Below are 14,153 nucleotides of genomic sequence, written 5' to 3'. Positions count from 1 at the left end.
TAAGAAGTAAGAGTGTAATTATCAGTATGACTTTCAAAGTAGCTGAGGGGATTAAACCTCCATTTCTTTTATGCGTCTCTGTCACCAGATTGCATGATATTGACTTTTGCCAACAGACTCTATTTAACAACGTGTAAGTGATGGATGTCTCAGATGATGTCTGGCTTTGATATCCTTGTGTGGGACTATGAGTGTTTTTGGACTATCAGTATTTTAATGGACTGTGTGTGTGGTGTTCCGCCTGCAATCTATTTAATAAAATGTGAGGTTGTAACATGGTTTTAACCTTGCAGTAGCATTATACAACAAATCATTAGATTTTGTCTGTTTGTTGTTAGTGTTTCCATCTTAAAGTCGTGTCCATTGATTTTCCCCCTCTTTTTTAAAGGTGCGTTGTAACTGAGAGCGCAGTTACTGTTCGAGTTTGTCCTCCAGATGTCTCTGTGAACTCCACATGCTCTCAAACGCTATCTCATATGATCATCCTTCTTCATTCCCACTAACAATTAGGTAATGAAATATTGATTTTTAGTTAGATTCATATTGATGCTATTAGCTTTGCATTGATAAATCACTGATGCTGGGAGCCAGACCAGGAAGACATTACTGTGTGTTAATCTGATGGATATGCCTTCTTCCTCCTGCACGTCTCTCCACCTGGACTGTCACACTTCATCTTTACTGTGTTTAAAGGAGCTTCATAATGATGCTCTCGCAAACTTATTTTCCCACTTTATTTAAGGTCTCATTCTTGGTTGTGAATTGAGGATACGCTTCTTGATACTTTAAAATCTTTTTTAAATATTAATTGCGATGTTTGAAACAGACAGTAAACAAAAGTAATTGGAAGAGAATATATGTATGAGAGAAAACCACCTCTTTTTAAGCTAATAATTATCCTTATCTTGATATTTTCCAGATATTTCTTGCAATAAATAATATAATATTGTATTTTGCTTGTATTTAAAGCATCCTATTGTAGGTAGGTAATACTATACACTACACTGCTCCAGGAATCTTTGACCCTGGCAATTTTAATGCCATTCTCTAACAATCGAGGTATACAGAACAACATTTCCAGTCACCTACTGTGACTGCTGGGAAATCTCCTTATCACCAGCGTCCACCTGTCTGAGGCGGCGCTCAGCATTTCAGCCTGCTGTCTAGTCATTACTGTCACAGTGGGACCGCAGTATCAAAAACTGGCACAGCAATACTCTTTAAGGACCTGAAACAAATTCAAATGAACTTTTATATGGAAACTAAACTAAAGAAAACAAATACAGATCCTTTGACTTTTACCTTGTTAGATTGTTTATTTTAATTCATTTTAAGGGCCTGATGAGGTGAAAGTATACAGTATTTCACAAGGAGAGAAACTATGAAAAACAAACAATTTAGAATAAGAGGTTTCCTCTCAAATGGTTTGTTTTTTGAGTCGAATTTAGAATTTTTGCCTTTACAAACAAAATTTGAGTAGAATTTTAATTTACATTAATTTCCACGCGTACTGTGATAGTTGGCGTATTCAAACCCTTTCTTGTGAACTAATTCTGAGTCTGAAACCTATAATTTTGAACTTCTCTCATCCTGAAGCAGATATGTAACCAGAATCTCAGTCCAAACAACATATTTTAATCTAATTTAAATCATTTTCTGCCTAAAAACAGTGGCATTCACTGTCACTGTGACTGTCAAAATTTAAAAAAACAATAGAATCTAAAAAACAATATGTTTCATACGTGGATAAAAACTCATCTTTATGTAATGATCAACCCTGACTGGCGTGACTTTTCTTAAAGTTAATTTTAAAAATTCAACCCTAACCCTGAATTCTAACCTTAAAGCACACCACATTTCTAACCCGAAAATAAAGTCACTTAGCAAAACTGTCTTCACTGTCTAAAGCGCAGACTGGTTCTTATAAGGACAGCCATACAACAACATACAACACAGTCAGTCCTGACAGCTGTCACTCCAATTGGCCACTAGTCCATCTTTCCTCTCTGCTCGACAACAGCCTGGCGTTTCCCTGTCAGACAACATATGCCACTGCAATTCCTTTGCTCCCAGTCGCCTGACAGTATCTACTCTCAGACCCCGTGGCCGGCACCGACTCTCAGCCTTCTTGCTGGTGGCACTGCGAACATGATCTCTGATGTCTCTCAGGCAGCTAACTGATGCTGTCACTGCACCAAGATATAACACGACCCACTGACAAACACATTGTGACAAGGACACACAGACACATACGCTCAGTCGCACAAGTAGTCATGCCTCGTCGGTACTCTAGACAACAGTTGTTGCAAGTACAACCTTTATTCAGTATTTATTTTTTTTCCTCTGGGTTTAAGCAACCAGATATGGTCAGCTGCACATATATTGACAGTCACCAAAAAACAATTCAAATGCAACAGTTCAAATGCTTTTCTATCATGTGTTTAAAAAGCTAAAATGTCAAAAGTTTCCTGTGGATTCAGTTTTGATAATAACGTGATAATGTCTCAGTCATGCCTGCAGGCAAATGGCAGAAGAAAGAGATCTCATCCATAATTTCAAGCAGCGTCAGCAGCGCTGGCATTGTTGAGTGAGTGAGTGAGTGCGTGAGTGAGTGAGTGAGTGAGTGAGTGAGTGAGTGAGTGAGTGAGTGAGTGAGTGAGTGAGTGAGTGAGTGAGTGAGTGAGTGAGTGAGTGAGTGAGTGAGTGAGTGAGTGAGTGAGTGAGTGAGTGAGTGAGTGACAGATTTTGTCGTTGCGATAGCATCGTCACTGTGTAAGATACACAGAAAGGTTACAGGTGTGTAGTTGGGATCAAAAGAAAGGCCAAGGTCGAAAATAGCCGGAAGTAGCAGGGTAAAAAGTTGGGCCTTTACGTCCGGCCTGATAACTGTGCAAGATACAGTCATGAAACTTTACAAAGATGCTGATTTCAAAGATGGGTGTGCTCTGAGCGAGGGCATCAGAAGGAGGAGATTCGGAATAAGAGACCCCTCACTTTGCGCCCCTGGCCTGATTTGGTGTCTGGGCTGGTGTGATCCCAACGCAGGACTGTCTCTAGTTTGAAGCTTTGACTTTGTACTATGTCAAGGAGTATAGAGGGGCATCTTATTGAGGATGTTCAGTGCAAACATTTGAATGAGTTGGTGGTTAGAAAGATGAGAAGAAATATAGCATGATGCCACATGAAAAAGTCATATAGCCAGCAAAAAACAAACAACAAAAAAAAACAAGATCGGGTTGAATTTGTAACAGTTCCTCTATTTCTTGACATTGCCTGCCATCTGCTGGTAGAAGCTGTCAACTGCAGCAAGGATGAGGCCACATTCTATTATTATGATCATTGCCTTTTTATTCAGAGATTAAAATCTAACCTGACCTGAGGACAGCAGAAGAAATACAAAAAGAATCCAAAATGTTGTTTAAATTAATCCAATCGGATGACATTGGATTAATTCACATCAGCCTGGTGTAATTATATGGCGTAAATTTCTGGAAGATATGCTTCAAAAGATCAGTATGTACTAGTTAGTCACTCAGTCCTGGGCTCTGCTCTGATGTGATATAATTACACTGCATTTATAAATGAAATTTATAGTGTGTGTTTCTGTTCTTATTCTCCATAAAGTACAAAGTGAGTACAATATTTATCTCCTCAATAATATAAAACCGAGAACACAGTGGTAAACTGCATCACATTATTTTAAGTTGGAATGAACATATTCAGCTCAGTTTGTCAGAAAGCAGGCCTGAAGATGAAGTGATGTTTTTTTCAAGATGAATGCAAAAAATTGGACACTTAAGTATTTTCTATTCTATTCTTTCACGGGTTGCAAACATCTACGAATGGCGTTCCAACCAACCAAGACTGGATTTTCCCTCCTCAGGTTGGTGTATTTGACATTTAGGCACCATAATATGTGAAATTACCCAGTAAATCGAGGAGAAATGAGGATTCGAACGTGTGTGTATGTGGGGGGTTGATATTGACAAAAGCACTCTCATAATTTAATCTACATTGACCAATTTTATTTGTATATTTTAACAGTCAGACAAACTGTGGAACTGGTGAAAATAGAAATTCTGATACCAACATCATTATTAACTATGTTTAAACATGTTTACATAGTCACGAAAATTAACCCAGTGATAGCTGAAATTTAAGCTTTAGGTTTGCATAAAAGTTCAGGCTTGCATAAAAGTCGCTGTCTCACTGTTTCCTGTTTCCCACTGTTTAAACCTCCTGCAGGAGCATCACTCCTTACTGACCCTGCACTCCAGTGTGTCACTGATTTTTTTATTTTATTTCAACTTTCCGTTGTTACTACAAATATCAAGTACTTTGGAGTGTTAAAATTCCACTCTTAGCAAACAAAAAATACCATTAAATAAAACAATCATTTACAATATTTATCAAAAAACAGTTTTCCACACAGATCAAAGTCGATACTCCAATAATAAATTATGTATTCTCAAGATCTCCCAAGAATCCACAAGTTGATGGCTTTTTGTCAAATGCATAGACTGTTGCTCTATGGGAGATGAATACACTGAATCAGAACTAAAATATAAACATACTAAACAAACCTGAAAACAGAAAACACATGAAAACAAATTTCAGAACGAGGTGAATTTCAGAAAGTCCAAAAATATTCAGCGGCCTCTCGAGCAGCTCAACTGGCAGGTGTAAGTCAGGTCCGCGTCAGCAGAAATTGTTATCGCTACAGTTTCTACTTCTAAAGAAAAATCACAGCATTAAATTGCTACATCACGAGCACGATGTGAAATGAGTGCAGATTACGCTATCTTTCTCATAGGAGGTAAAAAAGAACACATTATAGAATTTAAATCTTATCATCAGCAGGATGCCACATTTCATTATTTTGACACAAACGTGTTTGACAGACTGGCTGTGACAATGGCCACCACTTTGGTTGAATTTATCTTGTTTTCTCGTGTTAATTGATTGTCTTTTCTGAATCTTACATTTGGCAGTAGCTTTGAACTTGCCATAAATTTTGTGTACTGCGTTGAGTGATTTAGTACTGGTACTGCTCCCGCTGTTTGACGTGGTTTTAAAACTGGTCAACAAGACAAAAATATTCGTAGCTTTACCATGAGTGGTATAATCCGCAGCTGTAAACTGGAAGTGAGCAGTAAGTTCACTGGGGCAATGGCTGTGATGCTTTAGAGTGGGATCATGACTTTATTCATTTTTAGTTGAAAACTGTGAAAGCAAACTTCTGCTGGACTATTGCTCTTCTTCTTTACCAGCAGTAAACTAATGATTATTTTCACTATCGATTAACCTGACAACTATTTTCTCAATTAATCAGCTGGTCTAAAAATGTCAGAAAATAGTAAGAAATGTCCCAGTTTCTCAGAGCCCAACTGTTTTGTTTTGTCAGTGTAAAACCTAAAGATAATCAGTTTATTATCATTTTAAACATTTTTCTCTCGAATTACTTTGTTGATTGATTCTGAATGTTCAAATACAGTACTAACCCTAAATGAAAAAAGGACATTTTACATACTTGTAAGCTCCATTTAGAAACAACAAACTGAAACATAAAGTATATATAGAGGTAAACGTTCAGTAAAATGTTCAGGTCATAGCTTCTGAATGTTTCCAGTGGCATCCTGGGTTTTAACATTTGGTGGGGGGGTTTTTATTGCTAATTTTTCACTCAAAACCTGAAGATATCTGTGTGCATCGAGCCAATATGATGTCCTCTTTATCCTTTAACAAATGTATCATCACATATCATTTAGGTCAAGTGTTTATGTTTATACAAAAAAGCCCAAACAGCTCTACCTCATGTCCATGGAACATATCTTCATGTGTGTTTTGGTAAGTAACATATCTACACTTGTAACAAACAAAACCATGCTTAACACTTCAAATTAAAGAACCATATTACAACAGTCCACCTCATTGCTTTGCATATATTGTGCATTATCCAGTGTCTCTGTCCTTTAGGAGTTTATGGCTGGTTCCTTTAAAGAACAGCAGGCCTCTTAGTTCAGCAGGATTGTGCAGGCTGGAAGCCAACAGGAACACGATGTATGTTCATGTTCCTTTATGAAGAGACCCTGAGGAGGAAGTGGAGCGGCTGTTCACCTGCAGGAGACAAGTGTGAGGCACACCAGTTAGTTTTCATCCAACGACACTCTGTGTGTGTGTGTGTGTGTGTGTGTGTGTGTGTGTGTGTGTGTGTGTGTGTGTGTGTGTGTGTGTGTGTGTGTGTGTGTGTGTGTGTGTGTGTGTGTGTGTGTGTGTGTGTGTGTGTGTGTGTGTGTGTGTGTGCGTGTGTGTGTGTGTGTGTGTGTGTAATTTTGAATTGGAAATTTATTTAACTAAGTTTGTTACTTTTATTCTAAGATGATAATTTTTATTTCGTAGAAATCTAAAGCTAATAGTAATAATTACATATACATTCTTAACCAACTTTATTTAATAACGACCACATACCATAAATTAGTTGTCTGCTTTAATTTGAAAAACAAGATGTGCATTCAAGCAACATTGGCTAACTGTTTTAGTCAGCATATAGAGACTAATGACAACCTACGTAATTTAAAAAAACAACTAAAAAAATACACTGAGTTGTTAACTGATTAGTTGCACGCAAATAGTAGCTATATTATAAATGTATCTTTTGTGTCAATTTAGTATTAATCCCCTTAATGATGATATGGGGATGTCTAGGGCGGGCCCAGTCACACTGTAATTTTATGCAGTAGCTACTGTATTAGCTAACCTACATGCCACGGCGTGCACACCTCATGGACAGAGAGAAGCTGGTGCCTTCTTTAAAATAAAGTTTAAAGGCCAGAAGACACAAGAAACAGAAAAGAAAACAATCTTTTACTATTTGTTAGCACAAAATGTTCTGATAGTACTGCCCCCACAGTGCTATCCATATTAGATAATCTGATTTGTAATGCCTCACCCCTACAGACTGAGCTATTTCCCATCTCTAGTGTTTAAAAAGTTGCCCACATATTACTCTAGGGGGGAAAGAGGAGAAAGCAAGAACAGTTGTAGGTAGCATCAGGGTAGGCCTGACTGACAGGCCGATGACACACCATATGGAGATGCTGGGCGAGTTCTACCCTGAGGGGGGACAACAATGTTCTTTTATTATTTGTTTTCCTCATCCCTGTCAGCCTCCCTTACTGAAACGAGAGGGAATAGACAGCCAGGTTGTGGAAGTTGACAGCCCCACACGCAAATGCATGAAGCTACGCAGACGCACGTGTGCACAGGAGTGACAGACTGTATTCCAACACAGACAAGGTACAGACACGAGAACAAGAACACACAGTTGGCAAAGACATACTGTACATACTTGTGAGGCAGAGAGGGACTTTTATGCTGTTTTTAATTTGAGTAAGTAAACTGATGGATAAGGTTTGCAGTCAGCTGAGTTTAGACTTAAATTTCAGTTGAACTATAAGGAAAAATCTACTGTAAACAAAAACAACTGACTGGCATTTTCTTTAGTACACAGTAGATGACAAATATAGGATATAATACTTACTTATAGGGTTTGTTTATTAGTGATGTTTCCATACATAGGACAGGGTTTCCCCCAGGAAGTTGTTAAGCAGGGGCCAGATCCAGACACATCTCAGCTTGTAATCAATTTATTTACTAAATGTTAGGAGATGGCATTTAATTTAAAGTCTAAACTAAAGCCGCACTTGTTTAAATGTATGCCATTTGTGTGTGAAATAGCACCTCAGCTCCATTTGCTGTAGATTAATGTTTTATTTCTTAAAGGTTGTTCTGTATATGTGTCGTATGTGAAGTTGTCTTTCTCACCTCCACTATAAAAACACTGCAGGAAACCCTGACAGGCTTTTCATTTTTAATTCTGACAACTTTAGAAACTTAAAATGATGATTTTGCCTCTTAATGTAAAACCCTTCAATTAAACATATACACATATCCATAGTATAATAAGTAAAAATGGCATGATTGTCCTGTAATTTATTAAATTGAAGTAATTTCAAACACCTATCCCTAGGATGAAGACTAAGATTAAAATTGTATTAAAACTATAATATCAGTGGCTGCTGCAAGGACAACATACTTGTTTGGAAGCTTCAGAGGTGGAGTGGACTTCTTTTCCAAAATTTCCATTTAACTGCAACATTGCTGTAAAAATATAAAGTATAAAAGCACATAAACAAAAATATCATGATAATGTCTCCTTCTAATTTTCACCAGTTTTAAAATAAAGGCCGACTGCTGACCATCACACTCATCCTTCAGTGTAAAATGTAACAATAGATAATGACTTAGTATCTCAGCATAATGACTTCGTACTGCAGCATAATGAGAAACTTTGTCAGTTGTATACCAACTCATTGTTTTGAGATAACAAGTCATTGTTAGGAGATGCTAACTCATTATTTTAAGAGTTTCTCATTAAAATGATTTACAGGATCTTTTTATCACATTGCCTGAAATGGGCTTCCATACATTAACAGTGAATTCAACACAAAACAGAGCTCATCCTCACCTTGTGGATCGATCCTGGGATCAACAAATCCCCAGTGCTGGTAAAGAGCAGCCAAATCGTGGGGACTGTAGTTTTTCAGGAGACTCAAAATATCAATGTCCATTGGCATTTCTCCTGTCGATTCATTCTTTACCTGAGCAAAACGTAGCGGTTCTAAATATCCTTTGTGACCCCACATGTTCATGGCAGCCCACAGATCAGGACCCTTAGGAACTGAAGAGGAGTCACACGACTGCCTGCGGGGATGGGGTCTATCTGCAGAAGTGTTAGATGAAGTCCCACTGTGACTTCGCGCTAACATGAAACCCAAACCCTCCTGTGGGAAGTTCCCTTCCACTGCAGCTCTGTGGCTTCTGTGTTTGGGGCTGCTTGTAGGCTGGAAACTAGGGGCACTCTTATTATGCGCAATACTGCTGGATGAAGTAGCTTGGGTGCTTTTACCTCCCCCCTTCTCTGCCCTGTTATGTTCACCAGACTTCTTTTGAGGTAGGAGTCCCATCCTCCCACTAGACTGTGTCCCATCTGAAGAGCGTGAGTCTTTAGACTGTTGCTTGGTCTTAGGGACGCCTGATTGGGTCTTGGAGGCTGAGTGCTTGCTGCTGCTGCTGCTGCTGCTGCTGCGGCTGCTGCTGCTGGTTGGCAAACCTGGAGGCTGTGTGCGCTGAGTTCTTGGAGCAGGTAAAGCGGGGCAGTCCTTGCCTTCGAGGAATGGCGGAGGCCCCGTGCGTCTCCACTGGGTAGAACCTGCCTTTAAACTCTTGGGGCTGTTAACGCAGGGTGCCCACTTGGGTGCCATGGTGCTGCAGCCATCTACCCTGTGTGCCACCCGTTGATGGATCCACAGTACTTCTGGGTAATTGGTAGTGTGGGAGCAGTACGGGCACTGATGCTTCACCAGGCCCTCTGTCTTTATTGGATCATTTACAGTGCGGCCTCCTTCACTGACAGGTAATGAAGACAGATTAAGAAGACTTCCTGGATTGTTAGCAGCGTGTCCCTGCCCTTTGACCTCAGCATCATTTGACTTTTCTGTTTTAACGTTGGACTCTGTTGACCCCTGGCCAGGTGGACATGTGTAAGGAGTCCAATATGGCTGACTGAGCAACACACTCCTGTTTCTGAGGTAGTCCATGTATCTTGAGGCTTTGGAACCGCTTTGGTTAATGTTGTCCAAAATGGTGCTGTGTTTGCTGTAGGGACCCAGGAAGTCCTGGTGCTGCCTGTGCAGGTGGGACCTGAGTGATGAGGCGTCAACAGTGTGGAAATCACAGTGCTCACAGAAGTATGTTTTATTTCCTGTAGGTAAGAGCAGGAGAAGCAATGTGAAGGACATTTGTAGAATTTAAGTGCTGTGTAAGTATGTTTGTATACAACATAGATTCACTAGCAGGGATTACATTAGCAAGAAAATGAGCTCTACAACTTAAGAGTTGGGAAGTTTTGACAGAGTTTTATAAACCTTTGACAAATACATGTTTTAAATGCTTTAAATATTATTAAACAAGTTAATTTCACTAAAACATTAAGTGATTGTTATCTTAATCATTCTTGTGCTGATTAAACACAAATTTGTGAATGTGGTTGACAAACAGCTTAGATACTCTTCCTTCCAGCAGCTCTAAATCTGGGTCTAGTTGAACAGGTTTTTATTTAGCAATATGCTAGATGCAACATGTGTTACCTGTCCCCCACAGAAGCAGAAACAACAGTGTTCTTTAGCAGAAAGACACTGGTTTCTAGTTTCCAAAATAAAACATATTCTTCTAAAAATAGCTCCTGTTCTCTCAGTACAACTGTTTCAAGTTTTAAAAACTCCAGACCTTTGGCTAATAACAGTTACTAGTAACAGAACAGTTACTTCATATTAGTGTGTGTTAAAGAATTAAAGGCAAGAAAATGTTTCTTTTAGTTACTTAAAACATTTTGCAATGAAACTTAAAAGGTGCAAGTGCAAATACAGTTGCTGTAGTTCAGTTATAAATTCACCAGAGGTCTCCCTTTTCCACAGTACAATGTTAAATTCTAACAGCTTTTTTTGATGGCCTCTATATCAAAAAGAGTCTTATTCATGGTCTGTCTATATTTAAGTCAGCTATTTGCAAGAAAAAGTGGCACATCTGCATTTCCACAAACATAATATTTGCTAATTTAACTAAAAAGGGTGCAATGTTTAATACAAATCAACTGCCCTCAGCACAAACAGGGCCTGGTAAACGATTTGGAATTTCAAGGATTTTGAACCGTTGTCTTGCACAAACTGTAGCACAGATATTGTAGTGTGGTGTGTATGGCTTACCATCCTGGTCTTGTGTCCTGGTGCTGTTGGTCTGTTTAGGTGGGAGGAGAACATCTTTGACTCTCTTAGTCTGCAGCGCCTCATAAAAAGCATGACCAAGTCCGTTTAACAGAATACGGTCTTTCTGGGAAATCCTCTTGTCGCCACCTTTAGTGTGAGCCATGCTGTTTGATGAGTGATCAAGGCCTGCATCACCCTTCATCTTCTTAATGTTGGAGCTGGAGGTGTCAATTGGCTTCCTCTTCTTCTCCTGCTTCAGGGGTACGTACTCGCCCTTCTCTGTGTCGTATGCCACCTCAGCATCTGCTAGCCTCTCCTCCCATCCCAGACATTTCTCTGTGACCTCCACTACTCGCCCCCTTGTGGCCAGCTGCCACGCTTGGTAACTACAAACTGGATCCAGCTCTGGAATTCGCCTGCCCAAGCTCTTTTCCTCAGATATTTCCCTTGGTCCGGCACATGTGAGGTTCAGGCTCTCCAAAAAATGCGTCTTAGCCATATGCAACTCAGAGGCTTCAGTGTCTTCCTGTGGTGGATTTTGTGTCTGAGTGCGACTGTGGTTTGGTTTATGTAGCTTTTCATGTATTCGTAATGTCTTGCGGTCATAGAAGAAGTTACCACAGCCAGCACAGAGCTCATAGAGGCACTCTTCATTTGTCAGCGATGCTGGATCCTGAGGAACTCCATTGACGGTGGCAGGCGGCTCATTGCTTTTGCCACCTCGTAGCTGGGCTTTGGCCCGGTGAATGCGCATATGACTTTGGAGGAACCATGCCTGGCGGAAACGGCGTCCACAAATCCGGCAACCATGATCCTGGGAGCTGCGGTGCCTTTTCATGTGGGATTTTAGGAGTAGTACCTGAGGGAAAACCTGGCCACAAATGCTGCAGGTACAGGACCCATCATCAGCCTCATCAGCGACCTCATCACCATCTTTACCCTTAATCTTTTTCTTGGTTCCTTTCTTCTTCACTTTCCCGTTGACTTTATGAGCTTTGACAGATGTGCTGACGATTTCAGTAGGGTCAAGTGTCTCTGTGTTATCTTTCTGCTCTCGATCTCCACCCCCGTCCTTGTTACTGAGGTTGTGGCTGAAAAGGCCCAGTTTATGGCTTCGAATGTGGGCCTTCAGAGTGCCCTTCTGAGCCGTCCTGTGATCACAGTACGGACACTTGTACGGCTTCTCCCGCGTGTGTCTTCTCATGTGCTGCGACAGAGAGCTGAGAAGAGGAAAGCTACGGCCACACACCCCACAGGTATGGCCAGAAGTCACACCTTCCTCTGTGTCTGCCTTTGTATTAGCTGCAGGTTTTGGTGATACATCCTCCCTCTCTTCTGTCTCCATTACTTTTCCTGGAGGAACGTAACGTCAAAAACCAAAGCTGTGTAATAAATCCTCTAACTGCGAGATGTTTCGTCTTCCAAAAGTCAGTGAGTTCTCAGAATAGGCATTAAAAACTTGCAAAACATGGCAGCTTTAGTGTCCATCCTGATTCTTGAAGAGAAGTTCTTTTTCAGGTGGGCAAAAATACCTAAAAAAGAAAAGGAAATTTAAATTAGGCTTGTGATAATTTAACGTATGATCCAAATTAAAAAAAATTTAAAAGGTGAGTCAAATATTATTAACAATATATTAAAATATTCTATATGATATAATATACTATTTTCAGTAAATGGACTGCATTTATAGAGTGGTTTTATCCAAAATGCTTTACAGTCCAGCCACTCATTCACCCATTCACATGCAGACTCACAGGTACGAACCGCCGACCCTGCAATCAGTGGACATCCCTCTCCACGTCCTGAGCCACAGTTTTAATAAAGATATTGCAGTTATAGTTCTTTAGATAAAAGCTGTATACTTGATGATATTTAAATCATTAAATGGTGACACTTTGGCCCAAAACAAAGTATTTTTTTTTCACAAATCAAATATAGGCCAGAAGATCGACATACATATTCTGTCAAACAAAATCACATATCTTCTTTTTTGTTTTACATTGCCACACATTACATTTCCAGAGACGAGAGACTGGTTTCACTATGAATACTCTCAAAACCAAAGCAGAAATTCTTTGCAGTATGTAAGTTATGTATGTACATATGTAAGTTTTACTCACCATCTTTAAAATCTATAAACCATGTCCTAAGATAGAGAGCCCACTGAGGCCATTTGCATCACACAGATTTTAGAATAACCTTTGTCCCCTCAGTGGATGAGCGACGCCTGTCTGTACGTATTAGAGCGCGGGTCAGTGTCTCAATATGCGTGTGTGTCGGTCCTTTGGTTTCCTATGCCTAAATTGAGTGTGTGAGGTGAAGCATGAAGAGATGTATTCATTCCTGGCCAACCAGGATGAACCCTGAGGGGGCAGTCCACTCTAATTCACGATCAATACTCCATTATCAACAAACTTCATTTTAGAAGCTCACATACAAGCACACACACACATAGCCTTGATTCTAGGGTAAGTGCTTACGTAAAATTACAAAGTGTATTTCTAAATATTACTGTGTGAATAATGGTAGCAATATAAAATTGATACTAATTGTGTCTTGCTCATGACTATTTGTGTTAACTTTCCTCTTTTAATCCTATTTTTCCTCTCTAACACTATCTTTATAAATGCACAAATTGAAGGAACCCGTGGAATTAGATTTCACTGGAATAGTACCTAATGGCACTTTTCCACTGCAAGATACAACTCAACTTTGTTTTGGTTGTTTTCCCATTAGCAAAAATTGCGGCTAATACCTGACACTTTTTTTGGTACCACCTCAGTCGAGGATCCAAGAGAGCTCAGCCGATAGTCGAAGGTGGAGTTAAAACACTACAGACTGCTGGTTGGTCAGGAAGAACGGTCACTAACACAACATGGTCAAACCTGCACAACCCCCCAGTGTTTAAATAGCCAAGATACCGTTGATAGTGACCTCAAATTTTTTATTCACTCAACCCTACATTTTTTTTTAAATGGCAGTCCGCAATACTAATTTGTACAATTTACAAAGTGCAGACGTCAGTGTCGATGAAAAGTGAGTATCGCATTGAAGATGATGTCTCAGCAGTTTCACATGGCGGCACTATGGCGATCAGCTGAGAAACGGTCAGTACTATCCACAGTGGAAAATGAAGCAAAAAGTAAAGTGGGTCGAGCAAACCGAAACGTGCAGTGGAAATGATGAATTATATGATTGTGTGAAATATAAAAATGATTGATTGATCGAAGGAAGCTCTCCACAGCCATTAAAATAACTTGAACTAGTTTTTAGACACCTGATTAAAACCAGAACAAAGTCATCCAGGAACAGAACAGACGCACAGAGTAC

The 14,153-nt window shown here is 39.8% G+C and overlaps 1 protein-coding gene across 1 annotated transcript; it reads right to left on the bottom strand.

Annotated features, from left to right (window-relative positions):
- Window positions 1-6,066: 6,066 nt before the first annotated feature.
- On the bottom strand, window positions 6,067-12,168 carry LOC310955628 (zinc finger protein 516-like; the record flags this gene model as incomplete). The annotated part of the gene is made up of 4 exons (XM_083925561.1): window positions 6,067-6,117; window positions 8,096-8,160; window positions 8,528-9,823; window positions 10,824-12,168. The coding sequence occupies 4 exons, from the start codon at window positions 12,166-12,168 to the stop codon at window positions 6,067-6,069; spliced, it is 2,757 nt and encodes a 918-aa protein (XP_083781687.1).
- Between the last annotated feature and the right edge of the window lie 1,985 nt (window positions 12,169-14,153).

Source organism: Echiichthys vipera (genome assembly GCF_963691815.1).
Source record: "Echiichthys vipera genome assembly, chromosome: 13".
Taxonomy (NCBI): Eukaryota; Metazoa; Chordata; class Actinopteri; order Perciformes; family Trachinidae; genus Echiichthys; species Echiichthys vipera.
The sequence above is the reverse complement of the archived record's forward strand: the minus strand, read 5'-3'. Positions and strand labels throughout refer to the sequence as shown.